The sequence below is a fragment of the Crocodylus siamensis genome, chromosome 7, assembly GCF_052110815.1.
Source record: "Crocodylus siamensis isolate JL-2025a chromosome 7, ASM5211081v1, whole genome shotgun sequence".
NCBI lineage: Eukaryota > Metazoa > Chordata > Crocodylia > Crocodylidae > Crocodylus > Crocodylus siamensis.
In genome coordinates, this window is record NC_143401.1 from 56,321,617 (window position 1) to 56,349,609 (window position 27,993).

General features: G+C 41.7%; 2 protein-coding genes across 9 annotated transcripts in view; one reads left to right on the forward strand and one right to left on the reverse strand.

Moving 5' to 3' along the window:
• On the forward strand, positions 1 to 22,430 carry LOC149859834 (steroidogenic acute regulatory protein, mitochondrial-like). The gene is made up of 7 exons (XM_090057049.1): positions 1 to 7,002; positions 9,250 to 9,372; positions 10,581 to 10,726; positions 11,626 to 11,784; positions 14,567 to 14,751; positions 15,642 to 15,735; positions 16,430 to 22,430. Exons 1-7 carry the CDS (start codon positions 6,939 to 6,941, stop codon positions 16,529 to 16,531), a joined length of 873 nt encoding a protein of 290 aa, XP_089913175.1. The 5' UTR covers positions 1 to 6,938; the 3' UTR covers positions 16,532 to 22,430.
• The window catches only part of ADAMTS14 (ADAM metallopeptidase with thrombospondin type 1 motif 14), a 212,197-nt gene that overhangs the window by 48,310 nt on the left and 135,894 nt on the right, over positions 1 to 27,993 (reverse strand). For 3 of the 8 annotated variants that reach the window (XM_090057045.1, XM_090057041.1, XM_090057040.1), the window contains exon 22: positions 19,390 to 27,806. The exons of 3 other annotated variants lie outside the window; for them this stretch is intronic. In XM_090057045.1, coding sequence (XP_089913171.1) covers positions 27,175 to 27,806 — 632 coding nt within the window. In that variant the 3' untranslated portion in view covers positions 19,390 to 27,174. Of the gene's footprint in view, positions 1 to 14,768; positions 16,570 to 19,389; positions 27,807 to 27,993 lie in introns of those variants that run through there. 2 more of the 8 variants (XM_090057044.1, XR_016443453.1) reach the window with 2 other exon arrangements.

The window sequence follows — 27,993 nt, forward strand, 5'->3', positions numbered from 1 at the left end:
TTCTTATGCTGTAACTGTAGATCAGCAGTGACCTCCAGTGGCTATGTAAGTGTATGCCAGGGAAACATGGATTTCAAAGAGGAATAATAAACAAGGACAGTCTTCACATACACACACACACAGAGTTAGATGTGACAAAACACTAATCACACAAGAACACTTGCACCATTTCTTCCCACAATGATGAAGTAGCTGAAGGGATGCAGTGCTTCCTGTTCTTCATTACCAGTTCATTGCTTCACTTCCTCACTGTAGCATTGAAAAAGGGTTTGGAGTGAGCATAAATGTAACTTGTGCTGCTTATGAGGATATGAAATTGCCAGAGTGGTGCAATGGCAGGTGGTGTCAATGAGAAGCAGGCCCAGAAAATGGGAACAAAAGCCTTGAAAGATGGAATGTATTTATATAAAGGACATTTGAACATAATGTGCAATGATTTAACCATGCAGAGCATTTTACAGATGTGCTTCAGGAGGCAGGGCGGCACTTTAATTAGTGAACCACACTACTTAAATGTGCCTGAGCATCATGTGTATCAGCGTCCTTGAACTGAAAGAGTGGCAGCTGGGCACTTGGAACTAAAGCTCATTGAAATTCCTCCATGGAGTAATGGATCTCCAGTGGCTTCAGTGACATCTGGGCCACTGTCTTTAGCAAAGGCTGCACCATATTTACAGCCTTCTCCTGGTGAGTTGCAGCTTCCAGTGTAAGACTGACAACTGTCAGTGTCTATTTGTGAACCAAGATGTGTCCATACAGAATGGGTGAGCAGGCTAAGAAGGTATAGAGATGATTCTGCTTCTGTGGCAGCCAGCACAGCGGACCTGACCCAGTACCAAAGGACAATAACTTGGGCCAGGGATAGGTCTTCTTCATATCTCTTCTTCTGAGAGCAAAGGATGAGCCATGGCCCAAACTGACTTCAACTCCTTTTTGCAGGGCTTGTGGAAAACTACAGCTTAACCCTTAACCACCCAGACGGGGTTTTCTTGGATGTACATTGAAAATGCTCCCCACTATCTCTTTCCATCATCTAAGCAGGGTTTGTGCATAGCTCCAGCCATTTCCAGCACAGAAAAACAGGAGACTAAAGTTCAGAAGTCCAGTTCAGATCCCCTTGTGGCTGTACAATTTCTGGACCAGCAGGAAGACATGATGTTTCAGGGTCACCTTGTACAGAATTCAAAACAACGGATGGATAACATCCATCAAGACTGGTGATAAAAAGTTATCTGAGTGTGTCTCTGCTTTCTGCAGGTAGGATACGACCACAGAAAAGCAGGCACAAGGGTGACAAGAACATGAATAAGGGGATGCAGTGTCACATGGAGGAAATTGCTTGTGCTAGGAGGAAGCTGGCATTATATTATCTTCTAGGTGGCTGAGGCATGAGAGAATCTAGAGAATTATACATTTGACTGTGGGTGGGGTGGGTGGGGGGAGAGAGTTTTGAGAGTAGAGAAAAGCATTTCCCTTTGGGGGGGGTTTAAACAAAAAAAATAAAAAAATACAAGCTATCAGCAGCAAAGAGAAATTACTGAAACAAGGGCAACTTCAGATATGTATTAAATAAAGTTGTCACAATACATTTAGGTGTCTCTGCCAAAAGATCTATTCAGGTTCAAAGGATTTGTAAAAAATTAACATAAGGCAACGGGAAAACAACTTCAAGGCTTTATCAAGAGGCTGCATTGAAGATTGCGACAATGGAACACCAGCCAAAAAAGAAGAAAGGACAATAAGTTCACTCCAAGAAATGCCAGGCTGTGTACTAGTACAATAGAAGACCTTGGATTGTCCTGCTGAAATCAATGGCAAAACTCCCATTGATTTCAGTTGGTCCTGGATTTCATCCATCACATAGAAAACAGTAACAGGGGCTTTTTCACAACTAATGTTCAAAGGGAGATAAACCCAGAGTAAATGGATAACAAACATGGGAAGGACAATGGAAGAACTTTTCACCGACAGAATGAACTGTCCAAATACACCAGTGAGGTTCTTCTATGACTAGACACACTGTAATTAAGGTTTTGCCCTGTCTAGAAACACTGTTAGTCACATCTTAGACTAAACAGAAAATCTCTTCCTTACTTATGGATTACTTTGGTTTTATCCCTATTCCTTGTTCCCATAGCCATTGTTTCACTCAAGCTATGCCAGAATCAACTGTAATTAGGGGACTAGGACTACAACTGGTTCTTGGAGAGAGGGTAAAAATAAACTTGAGGATTAAAGGGCACCTGCCTGGGACCCTGGGTTCAAAAAGTATGGAAATAAGAACCCCAGTCCTGTGAAGCACTGCCAGAAGTCTGACTTCAGTACACAGTATCCTAAGAACTAAGTGGGGTGGCAGGTGGCAGTGAGCTTGGTGCAACTAATAACACTATATAAAGCAAACCAGTGCAATCCATCAGCAACAAACTAGAGCCTGCAGAGCCAAGAACTCATGCTGAACCACACCAACTACACTTACACCCCAAACAGGCCTGGGGAAGGTACAGTGGAGGGAAGACACTCTTATTTCAGGTCCCCACAAGTGTTATAAATATTGTTGAAGGAGAAAATAAATCAATTATGAAAACTGTGATGTCTGAAAAGATCAGAAGTTCTCTTCACAGAGCCCTTTTAACCTCTTGAGCCCTCTTGGGACTTCAGTGCTCAGTTGTCTGGATGAACCATGAATTTTACTTATAACCATTTCATATAGTCATTCTTTCTTTAATTACTTTGTATTCTTGGCTTTGAAGTAGCACTCAAGTACTTTGGAGAGCAGATGAAGCAACAGCAGGGTTATATCAGGGGCTCTCATTTTATTACATTACAATATTACATTAGAAATGCCCTGGCATCTGAACTTGGCATACATCCATGTGACTCATTTCCATCCTTTAGGGCACCCCAGAGAAATCCTGTGGGTAACTATAACTTTAAAAGTCTCTTGCAAGAGCCAGCTGGAACTGGTTGTTATATTATGTAGACACGTATGCTGTATTATATAGAGGCTTATGTTATGCAACACTGATCAGTTGCAACTCAGATACTGAATGTAAGAGACTTTTGCCCAACCCCTTGACCCTTGGTAATTTCTGATCACCACATATCACTGTGACTAAAATGATCACAGTAAATTGTCTGAATGGAAGAATGGAGTATTTAACTCCAAGACAGACTTGCAAACTCCGAAAATATGGAGGGCACAAGTGTTTAAATGGTATTTCACTCTGTACCTGTAAGCAGCAGTTGCCAGCAAGAAGGAAGCCAGTTAGAAGGTAGCCTTATTACTGCAAACAGCTCACTCTGAAGCATTTGACATTTTCATAGCATCATAGAGACATAGGGCTGGAAGAGAACTCCATAAGTCATCTACTCCAGCCCCCTGCCTGAAGCAGGATCATCCCTACCCAAACCATCCTATATAAATCCATTGCTTAGCCTCTTAGCAAAACTACACAGTTATAATTTCATAGTTTCTTGGGTCAAAAGGGACCTGAACAGATCATTAAATCTGACCCCCTGCCCTGGGCAGGAACGAGTGCTGGGATCACAATACCCCAGCCAAATATCTGTCCAACCTTCTCTTGAACAACCACAAGATAGGGAAGAGCACCACCTCCCTTGGGAGCCCATTCCAGAGCCTGGCACCCCTAACCAGAAGGTAATGCCTCCTGATATCAAGCCTGAACCTACTCTTAATCAACTCTGACACAACCCCAAAACTTAACATAGTTTCCTCTTACCTTAGGCAAATGAGACTAACTATGAAACTGTGATGCAGAAAATTAGTGCTGCACTACAGGGGAAAATGAAGCAGATGAGATATGCTGCATATGTCAAACAGTTCACACTGGCAGAACAGGAATATTAGCCTCCTGGAAAACAGCAGGCAGAGACTTCTTTACATAGGCTGGAAAAGCTAAATAAAAACCAAAAATTCACTTATTTGTCCTAGACTATTATTCTGTCTTCCCTGAAACAAACTTGCTAAAAGATACAACAGCTAAACAGGTTATCAGGCATATCAAACCTGGCTTTGCCAGACAGAAGCAATGTCTAACGATAGCTCACAGTTCAGTGGGCAAAAATCTAAACAAATTCCAGTGACATGAGTTTTGACATATAACTGCTGGCCCCAGTACCTCCAATCCAATGGGTTAACAGAAAGCAGGGTCAAAATTGTCCCTAAGAAGAAAGACTGCAGGATTAGGCTCATCCAGATTTAGCAGTGTTAAATTACAGAACAGCACTAAAGACTGGGTTGTCACTTGCCCACATTTTATTCAAAAGACTGAAAAACAAGAACAATTTGAAACCCATATCGGTGTCCCTGGGGATTTGCAGATGTGTAAAGAAACAGACAAGATAACTCCCCCAAAAATCCTTGCCTCGTGTACATTGCCTCAACCATCCTGACTACAGCAACACTCCAACCCTAAGGCAAAACAAAAATCTCATTATGGATTGGGATCCTCAGTGCTGCTGATACTTCATAAAAGCAATATTATACATGGTGAAGCAGCCTGTGATCATACAAATTTGTCACCACAGCATGAGCAACTGGTGCCTCCTGAGTTGGGGGGCATGTGCCCCCCCCCAGCAGCCAGTCAGCAACTGGGGAAGGGGGTGTCCCCCCCATGGTCGACCATGCCATTCTGGAAGCATGAACCCTCCTGGCCCCTCCCCCACACCCATTGCCTAACCGGGGAGCACTGGCTGTCAGAGGCTGATGCACCAGTGCTCTCAGGGGGTGCACATGCACCCCCATGTACCCGCTATGCATTGCCACTGTACCACAGACATGCATACTGTGGATAAACAGGTATTAACACCCTTTCTGAAGCTCAGAAGGAAGGAAGTTCTACAGCACAGAGTCAGCCAAGAAAATCTCAAAAATATAACAGCCACATGAAAGGCAGAGTCCCAGGTCCCTGGATGTGGCCCACCCAGAACTCATAGATTAACCACAGCCTGACGGTGCTGGTGCTGTCGTCTCAAGAAATCCTGCAGGTCCACATGAAAGAATGGGGCACCTCCAAGACTAACTGAACATTCCCAGTTATCCTTGTTAACAGCTAAAGCTTTTGAAATTCTGTGTTTTGTTCAAGTGGCTTGTAAATGTTATTGTTATGTTTGTCTGGGAAAGGGCACATGATTCACAAGATAAACTTGAGATTTCAAATAGGAATCCATAGTGTGAAAAACACTGCTCTCTGCTGTGGCCTAAGTTCTTTGCAACAGAAGAATTTGCTTTAGTATTTTTCCATAGTCAAAAAGCCAATGAAAGCTACCTTCAAGAGAGACGCTGACATGGTGTTGTGTTGTACAGAGGATCGTGTAATGCAAGGCTGAGCAATTAGTACTCAGACGCTGGATGATGGAGCAGACTTCTTTGATGCTGACTGATTTCTGAACAGCACACACATGCCCCTTTCAGAAATACAAGCAGAGCAGTGAAAACGTGCTGGCAGAAAACAAAGATCAAAGAGACATTTTGCCCTCAATATACATGCACTGTATCCATGTATATTGGATCCAACCCCTCTCTTTAAAATGTGACTCTCTTATAAATTCTCCAGCCCCTTAATTTTTTCTATTTATGCCTCTGAATTTCCTCCAACGTTTTATACTTTCCTGGTACCAAAGGAGCTCAAGAACCACCCCACTTAACTATCTCTTTTAACCAGAATCAGACCCCAGATAGGAAAGCCCCCAGAAACATATAATAAATGCTTACATTTACTGTCCTCATCATAATGGTACCACACATCCTGATAGGAAAGGGGTAAGGCACAGGAAACTGTTAACTATAGCAAGCAAGAAGGGAGAGGCAGCCCATGACTCACCAAGACACAGAAACTGTAGCCAGGAGTTACAAAAGCTGCTCACTTGATTGGCCCCTGTAGAAGCCAAAATATACATAGCCAATTATAAATCCTCCTAACAATCCAATTATATCTGGTGTTATCTTGCCATGGTCAAAAAGGCTGCATGACCCTCCATTTACTCAGACATGCCAGATGGCTGATTCCTTAGCAAATTTAAGTATTCTACAGATGTAACGTAAGTAATGACAACATCACTGGTTACATCTGCAACATCATGAGTTCTACTATGGACAGATGTCAGAGAACAGGTACCATCCTAGACAAACCACTATTTAGAGGCAATCCAGTGTTTAGTGACTGGTATATGAGCAACACCTAACGGGGAAGGCGTCATTTCCCATTTTCAATAGGGCATCAATAAGCATCCAGTCTACACTACAGCAGTTAATAGGCCTGGGATTAAATTCATATGTGTTTTAAAAACAAAACCATTTCATTCTGTTCACAAAGCCTGTATGGCCACAGTGAAACAGGGCTTGCAATTCCTACATGAAGTTAGCCAGTACAGCAATAAGCAGAGGAGAAGCATCAGATTCTTCAGGTAGAGGGGGGTGAAGGGCCAAGTGCCTTACAAAGTAAAAATCAATAAGATGTTTACAAGCAGCTGACAAGGCACATGGGTATCATTCAGGCTGACTTTAATGCAATGTCTCACTTCAGAATGGCTGTGGCTTCTCTCCACTGTATGTTGTAGTTTGTTCAGAGAGACCAACAAAGTGTCAGGAGTTTTAAACAAATATATCTGTACCTGATTGATGTCATCTTAGAATACAGCAACCATCCAAACTATGGGCAAGGGTTAATTTTTATTAAATCTCAAAAAAGAAATGTGCAAAAGCAGCAAATTTTCACTTATGTGGATAAGGAGTTCCTCCCTCTGCTTCTCCCCTCCCTTTGTTTGCTTTGTCCTTGGATACTCTTCATTCCCAGCTGCTATCAGAAAGCATGGTCCATATCATCAGGTGTTGTCCTTCACTAACGCTATAAAGGCATGAACTAGTGCCACAGTCAGCTTTTGCACTGAACACAGAAGGCAACTGACATCCCCAGACCATGCTGCCTGCAACATTCAAACTGTGCTGTGGGATCTCACATGAGCACCTTCGAAGGATAACTGGTAAGTAGAACTCATCTTTTTCTATTAAACAGAGCATACAATATACAGTAAAAGATACCTCCTTTTAAAGTGTCAACCAGGGAATAATTATTGTCCTTTTCTGAATGATTGTACAAGGCCACCACAGCAATTTGTGTCAAGCAGACTGGAATATCTCAGCCTTGTAGAAAATGGCAGCAGTCATCACTGTATAGACAGTGGGTATATATCATACATGCCAGAGTCGTATATTTATAAACATGCTGACAATTCTGTAGCCTGTATATTCTTCTTTTGCTATTTCATACTTAGGAAGGATTAAATTTTAATCTGCAGATGTTAGTAATTGATCTTTTCCTCTACACAAAATCTGACATATAAATTAGATCATAAAACATGGATACGTATACTGAGATAAAGTTGAAAACCATACGGAATCAAATTCCTAGTCAATACCATTTAGATCAGCTGAGGAACCTTTCATTCCTGAATCTGTTCTGAATCATGACTTCTACAGTCATTATATGTACAATAAACAACAGGTAGTCTTTTGCTGGGGAAGCAAGAAATATCTTCTGGTACAAAAAATTAACTTAAAAATGTTGGAAAATAAATATCAGCATCTGCTGAAATTCATCAACAGAAAACAAATCCTTTCAAGTCTAACAATTGTTGCAAGGGACAGTACACCAAGATGCCCAGGATTTTGATTTTCCTTAGTGCAAGGTAACATGTTGCACTGTTCTGCAGAGCTACTACTCCACTTTGAAGTAAGTGCAGCATGTTACAGCAGCATACCAGAAGAGGATGTATTTTGAGGGAAAAGTTACTAGGTTAATAGACAGTGATTAATAGGTTAGGTGAAGAACAAGGCAGTACTGTAGTGAAGTGAGGAAACTCAGTGAAATATGATGCAATAACTGAAGATAGATACTATTTAATGTGTTAAATATTATATACTGCAGCTTTCATTACTTTATATTAAAGAGAAGTAAACTTCAGATATACTGAAAAAGTCACACTCCTTTCCATTGCCCACTGAATATATTTCTGTATATTCTTGACACCTATGGAATAATGCATTTTTTTTAGAAAAATGTAATGATTTTTTTTTTTGGTCAGTGGAAAGGGATTTCAGTGGACAAGGAAGACCAGTTTAGGACTTGCCTGCAATAGTCCTAGGGAATCCATCTGCACTTAATTCAGATGTAGAGAAAGACATTGCCTTTCCAGTCAATTATCAGGAGGAGAGCTGAAAGCCTGTGTCTGTGTATCAGTAGATAACCTGGAATGATAAAAACTATGGTGGATTCTCTATCACTTTGAATCATGACTGGATGTCTTTCTGAAAGATGTGTTAAGTTCAAATAGAAATTATGGGCTTGATGCAAAAATTATTAGAAGAGGTTCTCTGCTATGTCAGAGGTCAGAGTAGATCATTATAATAGTCTCTTCTAGCCTTAAATCATATGAATCTATCAATCTGATCTACATGTGCAAGTTACTGGCAGTTTCTTGTCATTAAAAATATTGTCAGAGCAATTCCCATACTTTGTAGGATGACACTTCTCAAATTCCTGCATGTTCTCCTCACTTTTACTGTTGAAAGTTATTTGTAAACATAGATAAAGTAGCCTGAAGAGTTGAGATTATAGAAATAACCTTTTACCCCAAAGAAGAAATCCCACAGTATTGTATTAAGATGCTAAATAATTGTTTTGTAGTCTTTGAGCCTTTATCCCATATTTGACTGCACATTACTCAGAGAAGTACCACATGGGCCAACTGCAAATGTGGGGACATTTTCATTTTAAAATGTCGCAACATCTGATACTCAGTATTTTCCCAAAATAGATAAAGCTGGTCACAAAACAGATTTTTTTTTTAAATTATTTTTTGGTCAAAGATTTACATCTCTCTTCACTGAGAAACGTTGACACCATTTCAACCACCTTGGTAACTGGAATTCATCAACTTCTCCCCCTTTCAAAATAGTACCTGCTACTCTCCCATGGCCAGAACAAAATAACAAATCACACCCATGGTGTTTCTCATGCATGAATCAATATTCATTTTTGTCAAAGCACTAAGGCCTAAGGCAAACAAATGACTTGCCCAAGATCAGTCCATCAGTCAGTTAGCGAATGCCGTTGATCAGTATTGTTTTCACTTGCAGAACTCCACATCAGTCACCAAGCCAATGTGCCTTCCTGCTGAATGTGGTGCATTTAACAGCTTTCAGAGTGTGTTGCCGTTTGTCTCTTGTAGGCCTGAAAAAAACAGCTATGGCAGCTATTGGGCATGACCTGCAAGGAATTATGTTAAAAGGATCTCATTGTCTTCCTTCTAAACTTCCTGGCTATGTTCAGAGGTTAATGTGGAAAGATACTGGTAAGGGTTCTGTTTATCACTTCTATGGGATCATTCCTATTCCCAGGGGTTGCTCCATATTGCAAGTCTTGATAATTTATAGCAGTCTCAATATTGGCCATCAGTCACAAATTTTTGTAGTAACCATGATCCTGAGATTTTCGTAGGGCAGACCAAATGAACCTATCAGAAATGAAGTCCAAAGCCTTTAAGTAAAGTCCATTTTACAGTGCTTTGTTATGTATATGGTGTCTCTTGGCATAAATAAATTACCAAGTGATTTAAAGAAGGACTCTGTTTTCCTCGTTCTTTAGAGCCCTTGCTTGATGTGAAATATGGTGTATATACGTAAAGCTGATAAAAAGCACCTATATAACTACATTACATTTCTACCTTATTGCTGTTGGGAGGCCATATTAAAAACATTGCTTTCAAGAATACTTTTCAGTTATTTCACACAACTAACTAAGCACTGGGGGTGGTTTTTAGCTACTTTTACCAAATGTAACCTCATCCACACTGCCTAACACAGCTGTATCGACTGAAACTGTGTTTATATATCATACTTAGAAGCATTTTTCAACATGGTGGAAACAGATGTAGATGCAACATCCTTTTGAGACATTTTGTCCAATCAAAGCTGCTGTAAAAGGAGCATTTGCTTTGACTTAAGGTGTTTTTGTTTTGTTTTTTGTACTGAGCAATTTTATGTCCACAAAGTTCAATTTTGTCGTGGAATGATGGGATGATGCTGAGGTGACTAAGTCATTCAGCATATTGTTGATGTCCATTTATTTGGATATTGTCAATGCTATTGCTAAAAAAGTGACAAAAACTTTTTTTCACAGTCTTTAAAAATGTCTTATTCTACAGCTGTGGTGTCATGACCATGACTTACAGCCTTCTAATAATATCAAAACAGACCTAAAAACCTAAGCTAGCAACAGGATGATTATCAGTATGTTAAACTGCAGATGGCTGCAACCAAAGATACAGATTTCCTCAATGTGTGAAAAATGTCACATACAGTATCTGATTCTGATCTACTTTATCAAGCTGAACTAGAGCTGAGCAATTCCAGTTTTGATCCCTTTCTATCTTTAGGGCATGATGTAATCCTATATGTAAGCAAATGAAGACCACAGATAACTACTATCTAATGGCATATAGACAAAAATAAGGATGATTTTCAGCATTCATGAATAATTCCTTTGTTGTTAATCCTGCAGCTGGGACTCAGGAATTTGGCACTGGCATCAGCTCTGACTGGTTTTCAAGCACAGAGCTGTCTTATGTGAATCAAGGAGAAGTTACCCTGCACAGGGCAATGGAGATATTGCAGCAGCAAAATGGTTGGCAGATGGAAACAAAGCAGGTAAAGTCCTAGCATTTGTTACCTTTGCTACTGTAGTCCAAAACACTTTTCTGATTAAGAAAACCTTGAGTGAGGGGGCAGGCTAGATGGAATCAGCTTCAGTCACTTCCCATTACTATTTTTAAGATCATCTTCAGCAATGCTTCCACCGCAGAAGCCCTTCAAGACCACAGGTCCAGTACTGAAAGAGCAACTGGAAAGAGAGATCAAAATGTCTGTGGCATTTCCATGTGTATGTTCATGGAAAAGATCACATCTACATTTGATAGGGCAAAAGCTGTGCTTAAGTGAGGGTGTAATTGTCAGGGTAGATGATGTGTGTGAAGGATCTCAAGTGTGGGTAAATAATGAGTGTTTAAAAAAATTGTTCTATGTTACACTGAACACATAAGGAAACAGATGCATCTTCCAAGAAACAGTGTTAAGCACATGCCCACAAATTCATTAAATAAAGAGACAAGATGAAAAGGCTCTGAAGGGAAAGGCCAGGCAATCATGTACAAGGAAAGTTAATGTTGATGGTACTAAATTAACAGACACTAAAGCACTGATGTGTTTTGATTTTGTTATTTGTGTGTGTGTTTATTAAAATCTTTGATAGAACAGTTTAAGGTAGCTGGACTGAATGAATCCCTAGTGGTGAATATTAAAAAAAAATACCAATGACATGATTTAAGCGTAATGATCTGCAGCTATAAAGCAAAGAGTGATTAAAGAAAGGACCCACATCATTTATTTAAAAGGCTTCTCAGTGAGTAATTTGGTGCTCTTCTGTGAATGATCTGATGGGGAGCATGTTAAACATCATACTTGAGTCCTGAGATCTCTTATTTTCTTGTAGTGTCTCTACCTACATTCTTTTTATTAGGATCACAGCATTATGCTGTCTTTCTTGCCAGGGAAATGGAGATGCAGTGCTGAGTACAGTCATCCCACAGCTTGGCAAAGTCTTCCGAATGGACGGGGTGTTGGCTGTTCCAATGGACCAATTGTACCATGAGCTGTTTGAGAGCCTGGAGCGAATGCCTGAGTGGAACCCTACTCTCAGTCAAGTCAAGGTAAATGGAGAGATGGATCCATCTTTTGTACAGTCTTCGTTCTTCTCATTCACCGGTTCAAAAAGCCAACCCCAAACCTTCTATCTGTGTGTATTTACTCATATTTATAATAATGTTCTTGCAGTCCTTGCTACAATTTGAAGTCAACCAAACTGGTACTTGAATATAACTGAAGTGAAAACTTTCCACCAGTAAACCAGGTACATCCACCAGCTCAGATCTCCTCTTCTCCGCCATTCCTTGCAGCCTCCTCCCCAACCCCTCCAATCCACTTTCAGTGCCGGATTAAAAAGATAAGCTTTGCAGTACATCCTAAAGCTCATCAGGCTGGACTATTTCCAGGCACTGGGCAGCGTATTCTAAAACCATGTGGGCTCCAGCACCTTGAGGTAGAAGTCAGCAGGGCTTCAGCTCAGCTGTGCAGTATGTCATGAGGGAAGCAGCTGTCTCTCAGGTAGGTTATTTCTGAGCCACTGAGAGCCTTGTGACACAAAAGGACCACTGAAAGCTTCACTCAGCAATCCACAGGCAGGCAATGCTGACTGTTGAGTACTAAGAGAATTTGCCTTTGGTTAAATACACCACACACCAAGGATAATATGAAACTAGATAGGATCCAATTGATCCTGCAGACAAATTTAAAAACAGGTGTATTAACAATAGGCATCATTCCCCCAACTGGTCAGGATATAATCTCACAGAAAGAAGATGCATTTTACCACACCTCCTTAAACAGTCATATGGCTTGTCTGTAGTTCTTTTTTCAGTGGTGCTTGGTTTCTAAGATTTTTCTGTGCTGCAGAATGACGATGTCACAGGGATAGAAAAGCCATTAAAGAAATTCTGAAGGTGGAGTCAAGCCACTTAGAAACTGAAGTGAAGTGAAGCTTGATGCATACACCTACTGTACCTTTGAGAGAGCCCTGATGGGAAAATAAATTCAGAAAAGGCATTGAACTATTACCCAGGCATAGAATTTTGATAGAGAGGAAAGTTTGCATGAGAATAAGCTTAAGAAAACTTTTTTTATATTGGATACTGGAATAACTAAATAATTCCTCACTGTAGGAAACTAATATTACTATATTCATCATGGTCAAGTAAATTAATGAAGGGTTTGTGAGAACAGTAATGGCTTTCATAGAGAATGAGGGGGGTCATCCCCCTGCTGCATGTGATAAACAGTTAGTTTATTTGTATCCTGTCAAGGAAAACAGGATTATTTGTATATGGAAGGAAGATGCTGTCATGATCTGCAACTTGTCAGTTGCCTACATAGACAGCATAATGGCAATATTTATTTATGGTCATCAAGTAGCCCAACCATCAACTAATTCGGATGCTAATTAACTAAGGGAACCAATGTATGCAAGGAGGTGCATCACAAAGACTCTGCTGTGTAAATCCCAAAGTTCACAGTCATACTGGGAAAGCACTTTTAAAGTACTGACAGTCCCTTGGAGGATGACTCTGACTATACAACCAAGACTTTTAAAGTTGTCTTCAGCTTGCAATACAGACAACCTGGCCACTTTTCTCCAGCAGCCTCAAATGTAATAGTCTTCTGAGATGAACCTCAAAGACCAGGGAGGTCAATCTCCATTTAGAGAGGATGAATAGTCAAACCTGCTGCAGTATGTCCCAGCTGGCTAATAGAGACCACAGCACTACCATTCATACCCTGGGACATTTTCTATGAATGTTCAGTTATCTTGAGAGCACAGTACTAGCAATGCCATAATGTGTGAGAGAGGCAAAGCACTGAGAATGGATTTTGTGGAAGGCACAGAAGTCCATGCACTAGGGCTAGGGTTTGAGTACATTTTAGTCTAGAATGAACCCTTTGGGATTTTTTTGATTTGCCCTCTAATTTGTCATCTCCTGAGCTTATCAGGTTACTAATCAGGAATCCTTATAAACAGCTTTCCCCTTACAGCGCACGTCATATTCCTAGCTATCTTCCAAGCAGGTCACTGCAGTTGCACAGTACACTCTATCCACTTCAGCTTGTTTCCACTCATCTACTGCTATTTGATATTAAAAACATTCCTTTGCTTCCTTTAAATGAAATGATATCATGATAGATGTATCTAAACTGGCTGCCCAAGCCCTAACATTGTGCTAGCTAATCACATTTCTTCCTTGATCAATGAGGTACCAAACACTTCTCAGAGCCTCTAGAGCACATAACTCCTCTAATACCAGCAAACCCAGATGCTTGGGAGCACCTCCTTCTTTATAGTGTGCTGGGAAGATTATTTAATTATTCACAGCTGGATAATCAAGTACCCTGTCAGGCCTGCATTTGGAGTTTGCAGCTGCCCTTTTTCCTTTACTGAGGAAGATGGTATTAACCCCTACACTGCCTTGTTTGAGACTGGGTAATACTATCCCAGTTACACAGTCAATTTGGTGTAGACGAGGAAGGAAAAAATAGGAAATAAAGTCCAGCCTTCACCATTTTATATATAGCCTTGGATTTCTGCAACTTTAGAAAAGAATAGGAGGAAAGATTAAAACATTCCACATCTGCATCACAGAGAGGTAAGAGTGACATCACGCAGCTGTGGAAAGGTGTAGTCAAAGAGAATGAGCATTTGTTTCTGATACATGGGTGGCTGTTAGGAAATGTGCTACAGGAAGTGACATTAAGAGAACAAAATAACTAATGGGTTCCTAGACTGTTGTTCATGGGGTACCATTTTCTCCTAGATTGCATGGTGTTTGCATTTTTTGATTTACAAGTTTCCCTCCAGCTCTTTGTATTTTGTTCTGGCTCCAGATTCTACAAAGAATTGGGAAGGACACCCTGTTGACTCATGAAATTGCAAGTCAGAGCCCCGGGAACCTTGTTGGCCAAAGGGACTTTGTCAACATACGGCGCTGCTGGAAGCAAGAGACAGCAGTGTATTTGGTTGGCACTGCGGCCTACTCGGAGCTTATCCCATTGCAAGAGGAGCGAGTCAGGTAAAGACTGAATGAATGGTAATAGGGATGTGTGCCTCCACTATTCAGTAAAAACACTGAGCATGCAAGAGATGCATCTTCCCTACAGAGCTTTGGGCATGAAATGTCAGTAAAATGCAAGCACATGCGACATACATTTAAGGTCACAGACAAAAGACTTTTCTAAAAAGTTTAAATCCAACCATTGCAAGGTAGTTTCAGTGTTAAAAAACAGACCTTTCCTCTTATTTTGCCAAGGCAATCAGAAGCCCAGTTCTCATGTGTGCCCATAACAGACCCAGGCCTCAAGACAAAAGCAGCCTAAATTTGAGATAGGCCTGAAGATACTGAGTTCAGGAATTCAGCATTTTGGTGGCAAGGACAGCACAGGAAGAGAAATTTGGTGCAGATTGGGACAGATGTATCCTGCTGAGTCTGTTTTCTAACCTGTACAATTGATCCAGCCTCTCATTTGTCATGAACATGAAATTCACATAAAAGTAGGGGCCTGAAGTTATTACGATAGCTGTACAAGCATCCTCCTGAACCCATGCAGGGTCCCATTTGTAGCAAAGATGCAGAGTTCTGTCCACACAGACATCAGTGGCAGATTACGGTAATGTGACTAGTTCAATTCAATGGCCAGCCAAACTGTTTTTAGATTTCCAGAAATGTATTTTAATCAATTTTTACTTAATTAATCCCAAAGTATCTTACTAGATTGAGAAGGAGTGTCATGAAGAACATAGGTCATTTCATAGTTTCATAGGGGCTGGAAGGGAGTAATACAGAGTGACCAGCTTAACTAGTGCCACTCTGGAGTTGGTTAGAGGTGCTTCACTGTAGCCATCAGAAGGTCCAGGCTCTCACAGGAAATTATCTAAATTCCATTGTCTCCCTCCAACCACCAGGGCTGAGGCCACGCTCAGCTGCATCGTTCTGCAACCACTGGAAGAGAACCCAATGCAGACCCGCTTCACCTGGCTCTTGAGCATGGACCTTAAGGTAAGTTCAAGTCTCTTACCTAAGATTGATGAAGCTTATAAGATATAAGGTACTACATGGTACTTATCGGGAGAGAGAAGTGCAAGATGAGGAAGACATTGAAGCAATGATTTCTGGGAACTGGAGAATGGATTGTCATGACTAATGCCCAGGCAGTTAGTTACCTCAGGTGTCAGATGTCTCAGTGAGGCATCCCACTAACAACAGTAGATAGCAAGGCTGGTTATGCCCTCAGGCAGCCTAGCAAGGAGCATAGCACACTTTTCTCCGATATAATCTGGCCCAGAGGTTTGCCCTTTGTGGAAGGTCCAACTCTGGACTGACACAGGAGAAGGAGATGAGGGAAGAGAGATTGCAGCTTTGTTCTTCAGATTTGCTGTTTTGCAGATTTGCTCTTGGAGAAGAGGTCTGATCCCAGCTCCCTTTCCCTCCCTCCTCTGGTCCATGTTTGTATGGTTGCCCTGGGTGCTGCTGCAAAGGTGGGACCAAGCTGGTTCAGCATCTAGGAAAAGGGTCCTTCTACACCAGGTGTATTGTCCAAAGAGGGCATCAGGCTGTAAAATCCAGCACCCGCTTTCCATAGCAATTGATTCACTACAGCCATTCCTGAAATGAAGCGAGGCTCAACCCCTTGCCACTGAAATTTTCAGCCTTGCTTATTTAAAGGTAACATTGTTTTGTTTTTTTCTCAAAGGGATGGATCCCCAAGTCTGTTATCAATTATGTCCTGCCACAGTCACAAGCAGATTTTATCAAACACCTCCGCCAGCATCTCTCCATCTCAGCATGGCCCTGAGCTTCCAGGAGGATGGACTCCACCATGGTACTATGGTGCTGTAAGAGGAGAAGGAACTATCAGAAAGCATGGTGAAAGAGAAGGGTATCCATGGTGTTCTCTTGCTGCTACAGTCATGCAGGCATGACAGCTGAGGTGCAGAACTCTGAACCCGGTGACAAACATCCCAGTGTTTGGAAAGGACTCATCTCTGGGGTTTGGCTTTCAGCTGATAGCACAGCTCATATCCAACAGTTTACTTTGTGCCTCTCTACTTATAACAGTCTCCTCCACTACTTTTCTTGCAAGAATTTGGCCGGGCCATTCTGCCAGCAACAAACTTCTGTAGTCCCCCAGCCTCTGCAGTGAACATGGGCAATTTGGAAAGCAAAAGGGAGCTCAATTACCAGCGTGGTCTGTCCTGATTGGAAGCGGGGAAATGCTATCAAAGCAGTTTCTGCTGTTAAAGTACTGAAGTGGCATGTTCTAATCAAATTGTAGAGGATGTGTTCAGGAACCCTAACTGATATCCCTGCCTGTCAGCTCACCACTGCTGATATTAATGATGGTGTCTGGCCCCCTCTTGTGAAACATCATCTCTTGCTGTACTGACCCATTGTAGAAGGGACAGCACGTCAAACACATTTAATACTTTTTCATATAAGCTTCCATTCCATACTTTCCCTCTGTTTCAATGTTTCCAGTTATTGTTCTCATTATTTACACTGTCATCATTTGTAAACACAGACTCTGGTTTTGTTTCTGGATTTATTTGTCAGTCACAGTTTCTTTAAAAAGACTAAACTGTTTTATTTTTCTGTATTTTGACAGAATCACAGATAGTTAAGGACACTTACCTCACCAGTCTGAGGCCCTGTTTTGATGGGCAGAAAGGGGTATTTTCATTTTATGCTGGCTCTCAGTTTGGCTTAATACAATTGGAAAGCCCACAGGAGGATGTAGAATAACATATCTAAAGCCACTTTAGCAATCTGTTGGTTGGCCAAGATGAAGTCCAGTGGCTTGCGTAAGAAACTTAAGAACTTAAGAAAAATTATCCAAATTAACTTTTCAAATAGATTAAACTGCATTAAACCTCTTTGTGGACATACTTATTCAAATTGAAAGTATTCTTAATTCAACTTCATTACATTTTCTTTAAAAGTAAATGATGTCTTAGCAAGGCCTCCTCATTTCAAGTAAGTGTCCATGGAGCAGCTAATCCCCTTAGAACCACATTTTTAGTACATTCAGATCAAGTATCCTGAGTGTCTCAGTGTTGGCAAACCTTAGTTGAAACATGATCAAGTAACAATTATTCAAAAGGATTATCCTCCCTTTTGAGAGCTTTTAAATTCTTGAAGTTAGGTCAATTGAATGGCTGAAAAACAACCCTTTCTGTCTACCACAGCAGAGTTCAGGGAATTACAGTGCAGAGAGAAAAGGGGGGATGGTGCACGCAAATCTAGAGATGCTTCAATTCCATCAAGGTGTTCCACTGACTACCTAATTTGTGTAAGAGTGGAGTTCAGGTCACCAGGTACCTATGTAGTGGGATTTCCTGGTAATTATCTGACCACATCTTTACAAGTAGAATAAACCCTACTAGCTACTTCAAAATAGTAGCTAAAAAGCAATGTGAACAATTGCCTTGGCTTTCTCACCAGGGTGCCTGTTTTAGAAATAGTGTTGCTTAGTTAAATTAATATTTTGCTTAACAGGATGAATCTGCACAAAACAGCAAAGCATAGTTAAAAACAAACATTGCAATAGTAAATCTGAATCCTTCTAGGCTGTGGGAAATAGCACTATTATAGCCATTTCAGCGTGACTGCTAATTTATCAGTTTGCATGTTTTTTTGCATGTCTTATTTTTGAGCAGGAATACCATCACAATGGCTATAAGTCTTGGTAAGAATCTGCCAGCTGCATACAAACATTACTAGTTGAAGTAAAATAAAGAAACAATGTGTGGTCTCCCTATGCCCAGGACTAATGGAATGTGCCTCTCATTTATACCCCAGTTTGGGGGGTGGGAGAGCAGGAAGGTTTGGTGAACATAATCCCCAATACGGGCAAAGGCTTAATCTTTAGATGATACATTCCACTGAACCCTAAGTCCCTCTGTTGCTCCAGCTTTTTGGTAGCTCTGTTTCTTGTTATACTGCAGTTTTCAAATTTATTCGGAGGCTTGGTTCTCAGTTTGATGTCTCACTGAAACCCTGCAGCCGTGACATCTCCACATGCTTTGAAGCACTGATCTCAAAAATGTAGGTAGAAACCAACCTTTGACAAGAAAAAAGGTACTAATCATGCTGCTTCTCACCCCCAAGGCCTGGGCCTTTAGTCCCAGATGCCTGTATAGCACGTGTATGTTATGCAGGCAGAGGAACCACTATCAGAATACTCATCAGATGCACTTTACACAGACACAAGGCAGTGGAGAATCAGGATCAGAGCATCTTCCATGCGAGGGTCTTATATGCTAGAAAGAGGTGCAATGCATCTTTATAGCTGGACTTTTATTTCTTCTAACAATATGACTTCTCCCTTTATTCCTTCCCTCCCCTCCCCACTCTTTTCCTTATCATTCTTTTGGAGCTCAGAGTGAAAGCCACTTCCTGCACATTTATCCTCCACTGGATAATATACAAGAAGATAATTATGTAAGGGTCCTGTCCAGGGCCCCTGCAACCTCTCCACCCAGCATACAATAACCACGCACAGATCTTGGTACTTACATGATATATTTCCCTCCCACCCTCAAAAATAAACCAACAGAAAAGAGGGGGGTTGTGTGGATTTTTTACATTGTTAGAGTTCAAAAAAAGAAGAACCCAACAAATTAATAAATATTAAAAATTAAAAAGCTCTGAATCTCATATGTACAAAACTTTATACATTATAACACTGGACAAGGTTACAGCACAGGAATGATTTGACGTGTTCATCAGCCCAGGAGGAGATAGGAAACCATCCCAAGTCCTTAGCACCACCCAACCTGTTAAGCATCAGCTGCAACATACAGTCTTCTCCAAGGAGGAACAGAGCAAAGCTTGATTGCAATAGGTTACAGAGTTTTGGCCAGGTGGCCTGTCCTACACACACACAGTATTATGAGCTGCTGTCACATCCCTGCCTTTTCACCCACATTTTATTCACTGTTGTGCCCAGCTATGGTGGTGATTGCAAAGACCTTGCCTTTATCAAGCAAGTTCTCAACCTACGGTGGGTCCAGAACAATCAGGAAAGTAATTTTATTTTGCATTAAATTTTTAGCATCTTGTCCTTATAGTGTTAGCAAGTCCATACTTTGGTAGAATTGTCCCATTACATCCACATACAATGTCTCACAACCACTGTTGCAGTGTGATCTGGGACCCCAAAGCACTGCCTGTTGTGCTCAGTAATGCTGTAGAGAATGAGAACTTGGGGTAATTTCCAAACACAAAGCACTGAACAATGGAATGTAGATAGCAGGAATGGGTGAACTGAGGCAGCTGCTAATATCCTGCTTATACTGGGAACAACTACAGTAGACAACACTCATCCCGCCAGCCCTGTAAAAAGGAATTATTGCTCCCAGATGTTGCAAGGAACCATTGCAAATACCATACTATGCCTAAAACAACTGTTGAGCATGGATGCAAGACACTGTACATGTGCTATAATCTGGAACCATTGCAGCTAATGATTAATGAGGATTTTTTGTTTGTTTGTTTGACCCATGCAGGGCTTTGTGAGGCAGAAAGAAGAGTTGAATGGGTTAAATAAATTTTGCTTCACAAGTGGAAAAACTAAATAATTTATGTCCACCTCCACCCTATTGTAGAGAATGATTCCCGATATTGTAGCAAGTTATCATATGTTTGTAAAACTACCAGGAGAGGTATATGTTACCATCTCCATCAGGGAAGAGTTCTTTCCTCACAGGTTCCCCTACAAGTAAAACCAAAAGTGGTAAACTTGGCCCACAAGTTACTGATTCACATCCTGACTTGGGAGCTGATGTAGTGAATCAGAACAATTACATGTATGTTTTAATAAGTCATATATGTTAGTTTGACTCTACAGATCACAAGTTTCCAAGTTTTACCCTTGCTGATGCACTAGGTGTAGTTCTTGAGGATATTTAGATTTGCTCCTACCTTGTTCAAACAGAGGCTAGGGCTAAAGTGGACTTGCTCTGGCATTATTGAACCTGCTCAGAATATAGACAGGGCTGACCACTGGCTATAAATAGAGGTAGAGGACTACACAGTGTATCCCAACTATTCCTTCCAGAGTGTGTTGCCTTCAAGGTAAAGTACCTCGAAAGACAGGTTTTAGGTGAGGGCCCTTAAGGAGTAAACACCATAAAAAATGAAGCATTATCTTTGGCATCGTAAGTGCATGCTATCATCCCTGCACACTATTAAAGAGTTAATAAATGTACTTCAATTAATGAGGGATTAAGGATGTGCTATTTGTAGTTAGAAGAAGTCTAGGCCAGATTACAACGTGTTACACTCAGGCAGATCCGATTTTAATGGAGTTATTTTAGGTTTACACCAACTGGTGTGCAGAAAATTAATGAAAAAGCATATAACAATATCAGAAACCTTCATACTTTTAACATGATCATTCTGTTATTGTATTTTCTGGTATGTCTTAAATGTTTGTCATGTTTTGTAAAGGGGTCCTCATCACATGTGGTTGTAGAGGGTAGGTGAATTAGAGGGACCATTACTAGCCAATCAAGTTTCCACTTTCATTAGACCTGTTTTAGGCATAGGTATACCTCGGGCTAGGGAAAGTATATCAGAGAGAGAGTGGGTTGTATCAGCCTGATTCTTAAGATGGCATGTGCATGTGCATGTATGTATTTTTTCCAATTAAAAAGTGTGTGATTTTCAATACCCCTAAGACAGACAGGATCAAAAGCAAGCACATCTACATTAATGAATCTGATCTTCCATAGCTTCAAAACCCTCACAACAAAAGTGAACCAGCTCTAATAAGCCAGGCAAATAGTATTATTATTATTATTATTATTATTATTATTATTTAAGTAGCAGGCATACTGTACTATGACTTCCTAATCTTAGGCTTACTTTACATACTGGCTTTAAGGAACTTGAGGGTATCCTCCAGAGTACAAAGCTGGGACTTTTGGGACTCATACTGACTCTACCCCGCATGCTCTCTTTGAGGGATTCTCTCAGGCATGCTCTGCCATGCCAACCCACTCCCACAAGGAAATCTGGAATGAAGCCGTGAAATGTCGTCATCAATACGGTTGCTTTCAAGCACACTGGAGACAGGTCTTCAGAATAGCCAGGGATGTGCCTCTGGTGTGGCTTCACTGCTGCATTTCCAGCTTCTGCATGTGCAGCTGGAAGCAAGTGGGCAGAGCATGCTCAAGAGAGTCCCCACCAGGAGCACCGGAGACCCGTATAGTTGGCCTACTGTTCCTATCTCAGGATCATGTAGACCAGTGTTTCTCAAACCACGGGTCATGACCCAAAAGTGGGTCACAGGAATATATGAAAGGGTTGTGAACAAACTTTAAAAATGGATTCTTTAAAGGAGAAAAACATGGGTAGAGCCAGGAGGCTGTTTGCTACTTAACTATTTACTGGGTCAGGACTGGCAATCAGTGTTTACAAATGGATCCTGGTTCAAAAAAAATTGAAAACCACTGATATAGACCCTTCCTTACCACTGCAGCCAGCTGTCACAGTGCAGAAAACCACAGCCACCACAAACACTCAACATTGATGGGGTTTTTTCCTTCTGAATTAGAATATAAAACAGGCACAAAAAAGTAAAAGACAGCCAAGTCAGAACCATTTTCACTGCTCTCCAATCCTCCCAAAGGGCTCAATGGGGCTGCTTTGGCTGGTTTCACACGTTACTGTTTGTTTCAAGGTTTCTTCTCCATTCATTCCTCTGAAAAACCTGGTGTGTAAAGCTTGCCATTCACATCAGGGGCAGACCTTTTTGCAAATGGATTTAAAACTAAAATTCTAAAAGCATTAGCCAAACAGTGGACAATAAGCTGAATATGAGCTAACAGTGTCCCCTTGTTGCAACGCAGGTTAACAGCCTACTGGGCTGCATCAGTAAGAGTGTTGCCAGCAGATCAAGGGAAGTGACTATTTCTCTCTATTCAGCACTGGTGAGGATACATCTGGAGTACTGTGTCCAATTTTGAGCCCCCCACTACAGAAAGGATGTGGACAAATTGGACAGAGTCCAGCAGAGGGTGACAAAAATGGTGAGGGGGCAGAGGGACATGACTTAGGAAGAAAGACTGCTGGAACGGGGCTTAGTCTGGAGAAGAGGAGACTGAGTAGAGATTTAATAGCAGCCTTCAACTATCTGAAGGGGGGTTCAAAAGAGGATGGAGCTTGACTGTTCTCAACAGTGGCAGATGACAGAACAAAGAGCAACAGTGCCAAGTTGCAGCAAGGGAAGTTTAGGTTAGATATCAGGAAAAATTTGCTCACTAGGAGGGTAGTAAAATACTGGAACAGTTTACCCAGAGAGGTGATGGAATCTCTGTCCTTGGAGGTTTTTAAGACCCAGCTAGACAAAGCTTTGGCTAGGATTAATTAGTTGGGGATGGTCCTGCTTTGAGCAGGGGGTTGGACTAGGTGACCTCCTGAGGTCCCTTCCAGCCCTAATCTTCTATGATTCTATGATTTAAACTTATAGTTTATATTTGCAGCATAACCTGAGGAAAAGTGACCCTTCTAGTTTCAGGCATGGAAGGACAATCACATAGGACCTAGTACTTGAAAATGCCAAGTACCCCAGAACACTGTCCTCAACAGTGAAGTCAAGAGATCAGGAGTCTCAGACTTTGCAAGAGTCATGGGATGGATCGGATCTTTACTAACCTCAAACTGACCTTTAGCTCCAGGTGGCTTGCAGTCCAATGTCTGAGGAACACTACATATCAGCTGTTACTAACAGCCATGACAACTCACAAGTCCCAGCTCTGGTTCCACTGCAGATAAATGGAGAATTCTCCTTCTGACTTAGGTGAGAGCAGAAGCAATCCCATGATGAATACAAACTTTGACAAAATGATGTCATTCTGTGAAAAATGTGGAACTGGATTCACATCCCAGAATAAATCTGCTAAATCCTGACATTTTCTTCAGAATGCTCTTTAGGACCTGGTATGCCAACAATCGTTCCTACATGATTCTCAGTAGCAATAATCCCTCACTGTCCTCCATCTGGACTCTGTCTTGACTCATTTCTTCTCTCTCTCTCTCTCTCTCTCTCATCTAAATTAGCTCCTGACCCTAAAAAGTGCCAAAAACTGGCTGGATTTTTAGAGAGCCTCTAGTTCTCCCCAAAGTCACTGAGACTTGAAGGCATTCTTCCCTTCTCTACAGAGCTAAGTACAGACTTAGAACTTCTGGGACAGAAGTTCAATAAACTAATTTAAACTAAATTAGATAAGTCTGATACTATGTCCATCCAGGTTTATCTGAAACCAGTCTGGGCCATTTTGAAAGTGATTTATGTGCACTGAACTTCTGTTGTGTTACAGATTTTAGCCAGTTTCTGATCGCTTATACCAGTTTGTGTGTAACTTCTGTCTCTAGTCCAAATATTCAGCACCTTGCATATCTTCTTCCTGTTCCTCAGTTTTGCCTGATTTCTGTGGCAGCAGAAGCAGGGATATTGTGAGAATGCACTGGTGGCCTAAGGATAATGGGCTCCATATAATTAAACAACCATTTAAAAAAACCTTGGGGCACCTAGCTTCACCCCACAATGAAGAGACAGGAATGTGTTACTAGTCCCTATGTTCAGCCTCCTTTCAGCCACATTTTTAAAGCTATATACTGGAATCGCAGACTATGAACATGTCATATCTTGTACAGCAAGCCAAACTCTGCCTGCATGTCAGATAAGGAGAAGGTCTGAAGTTGTGCTATAAAAAGCAGGATTCAGCCATGTGTTTCTAAAGTGCTGTGTAAATGTATAGTGCTCTGCACCTTACATTAGTGTGCTCCACTCTCCCATGCCATGAAAGTGAAAATCTACAGGTGCTAGCTGTTTTCCTTTCTCCTTTACATCTAGTTGTAATATTTATGCCATTTTCTGCCTTTTTAATCAAAGCAAAATGACTTAGTCCTTCTCCGTGATCTGTTTTCCTCAGTAGCTACTACTGGCATAAGCTCAGACATGGTAGTGAGGATAAGCAATTGGAGACTGAGGTATTTTGGTACAGAGACAATTGACAGGGAGGCTTTTAGCAAAATGAAAACAGCCACAAGGGTTACCCTTTGATATTCCAGAAGGCTCTGTCCATCCCACACAACCAGTTACTGGCTCCAATGCACTCACTGTGCATTCAAAATATTTGTGAATTAAAAACCAAATTTGTAGCCACAAGATATGTGGCATAGGCTTCTTTTCCCTATACCTGGCAAACAGGAAGACTGTGGGAGGCTAAAGAGAGAGAGAAAGAATCCATAAAATGAAATGCGATTGAAATTCTTCTGCCCTTACTCAATTCTTCTGAAGGCTGAGCTAGTCCTGGCCCCTGCACAGTGATGGTGCTGTGCACTACCCAATACATAACCTCACCATTTTGGCACACAGCACATACTTGGTATACAACCAGGAAAATGGGCCTTGAGGACATGCAAGGAGCAGATATAAAGGAGAAGGGTCTAAAGCTCAGGAGTCTACTACTGGAACACTGGACCTGGTTACCAGTTCAAAGCTAGTCCAAGACAGTGTTGAATAGAAGTGTTTTTAAAATAAATGTGTGGCGTTTACCCCTGTTCTTAATGGATTTGTGCTCACATTACCACTGATTCCCATGTAAGAAGTCTCAATACAGAGACCTTGGAGTGAATATGTCTAGAGACCAGGTTATACACTGTCCCTTTCAAACAAGGGTTTAGACACAGAGAAAAGCAGCCCCATAAGGCTTATTCTAATGCATCCAATACCATGGTTCTCCATGACCAGCAGTCTTTCATTAAAAAGGGAATAATATAAATATTTGATCAGGATGCAAGAAAGACACCTCATTTATTCCATTTCCCGGCAGGAAGCAATTCTCAGGGGCCTCTTGTGCCAGAGACAGCTCCCTACAATAGAAGAAATTAGCAGCTACCAGAGGTATCAGACCCATTCCTCTTCAGTAGCTCAGACCCCCCACATAAGAGAAGAGGAAAAACAAGAGCATATATAGACTCTGAGAACCAAGAACACGGCCACTGCCTGAGGACACTCTTATGGTATGGGACACTGAGTGCCATATAATTGAATGACCATTTCAAGAGTTTGGAGTGAGTGGAACCTTTCCCTGGCTACCCAACAAGAAAGCGATTGGAGCTTGCCTATAATTGCTATTTTCAGCTTCCTTTCAGATACATTTTTAAAGCTATGGACGGGGCCTGAGGCAGTACTTGGGCAGCTTTAATGCTACCTGTGTTAACTACCTGACGATAGACATTCACTCATTCTTGCTCCCATCCCTGTTGTTAGGAGAGTCCCTGATCTTCTCCCTATCCAAGTAAATCTTAGGTGTTTCGTGCACACCTGGGTCACCACTGCACTTTTTCCAAAATTGACTGGGACCAGCACCTTACCAAACAGATGTAGAAGACAAACTCTCACCCCCAGTCAAAATTCAAATGAAGAGTAAAGTGTGCTGTGAAAAGCCAAATGTCTCTAATCAAACTGTTCTACACATGGGCTACACAGTTCCTTTAGAAACATAAAATGTGTGTCTCATATTTAGTTAATCCCTGATTCGCTCTGCAAATAACATCCCCACCCAACCCAACACTCTCCCCATTCTGTCTGTTCTTACTGGTGACTTTCCTTGCCATTGCCACACTAAATAGGCCCTGCAGACACACATGCAGGCCACCAGCCTCCAACAGGTACCCTATGCAGATGGAAAGGAGGTTGTAAGTGCAATGTAAGTAGCCCAAGGACCACACACTCACCTCCCCCCCGCTCCAGGGAAAGCAAACACACCACCACTTGCACAATGCACCACCCCTACCCCTCTCCCCAGCTGGATCAGACTGCTGATAGCCCATCCCCCTGCCCTGCTCTTTGCATGGGGTCTCCCGAGTTCATATGTAGGGAGTACAAGTCAACATGGCCCTCCACTCTGCTTTTCACTGAGGTTAAGAATAGAAAAATATATTTGCAGCACCATTTCCCAAAGGATTTTGGGGTCCACTGTGGCCCTTGCTGCCTGGAGAATAGCAGCCGATGAGTGAGAGCTGAGCTGAGGAATAACGATCCTTATCTGGCGTGTTTTGTTTTATTGCTTGAAAAAGCCTCTTGGTAGCACCTTGGAAGGAAATGGCCCCCTTTAACTCAAGCTGCACTTGGAAGTAACCAGCCCTGGGCTACATAAGCTGTGTGAGCTCAGCCATTGTTTGTGGTTGACAAAGTAACCGGTGCCATTTCTTCCTTTGATCTTCTTTTTTTTTTTGTCAATAAAGAATTAAAAAGTGCCACAGCCAAAAAAAATTATAAAATGAAGCCATTTTTCCTTTAGTTTTTTTTTTTGCTTGCCTGTTTGTTTTTCAAATGTGTATCTCACTGATTCCCGAAAGCAGCTCAGAACCGTGGCAGCTCTGCCCCTGTAAACTGTCAGAGAGAGACACACTGGGAAAATCATTTCATGTCACAACAGGAGAAGAGGTCCTGAGAGTGCCACTTGGCTGCTTGGACCCTATAGTGTCCCTTCTCTGCTGCACTGCACCCTGGGAAGGAAAAGAGGACTCACTTTCACTCTGCACAACAGCAGAAGTTTTGCTCAAGGCAGTAGGGAACCAATGAAAAGCAAGGCTGCCTGAGAGCTCCACAGAACTCTGCCCTGCTTCAGCCTGCCGGCTAGGAGGTAGTAATCTTGAGGTGTCCACGTATGAAGTACCACTGACTGCAGTGCCCCGAGGATGGGTGGCAATATTAACCCAAGTGGCTCCATGTGCAGCTGAACCTTCCATACTGGGAGGCAAAGCATAAGCAGCCTGGGATTTATCTGTCTCTTTGGCAGCCCTGCCTTGTATCCTCTGTGCGTGGTTCTGGACAGTAGGATGAACAGGCAATGCTGGAATGGGGCTGGGAAGGATGGTGTCGTCCTGCAATCCAGTCTCTAAAGCACCTTGGGCTGTGCTGGGCGGCAAGCTGGTGGCAGAAACCTTCTTACCACAAGACTCACAGCAGAGTTTGTTGTAGCCAGGGATGGAGCAGTAGCGAGCCAGAACTTCCATCTGGCAGAATATGGACTTGTCTCCAAGGCAAGGCTCCTCTGACACAAGAAGAGTTATAGACAAGAAAGTGAGTATCATCCAGGTCTACAATGATGATGTACACAATGCATAAACAAATTAATAACAACCTCAAATTACAGGATATATGGTTTTTGCATTATCCCACAAAACTACTTTTAGAGTGAAATCTCATTACATTTGGCATCATGCCCTGACTAGGGTCAG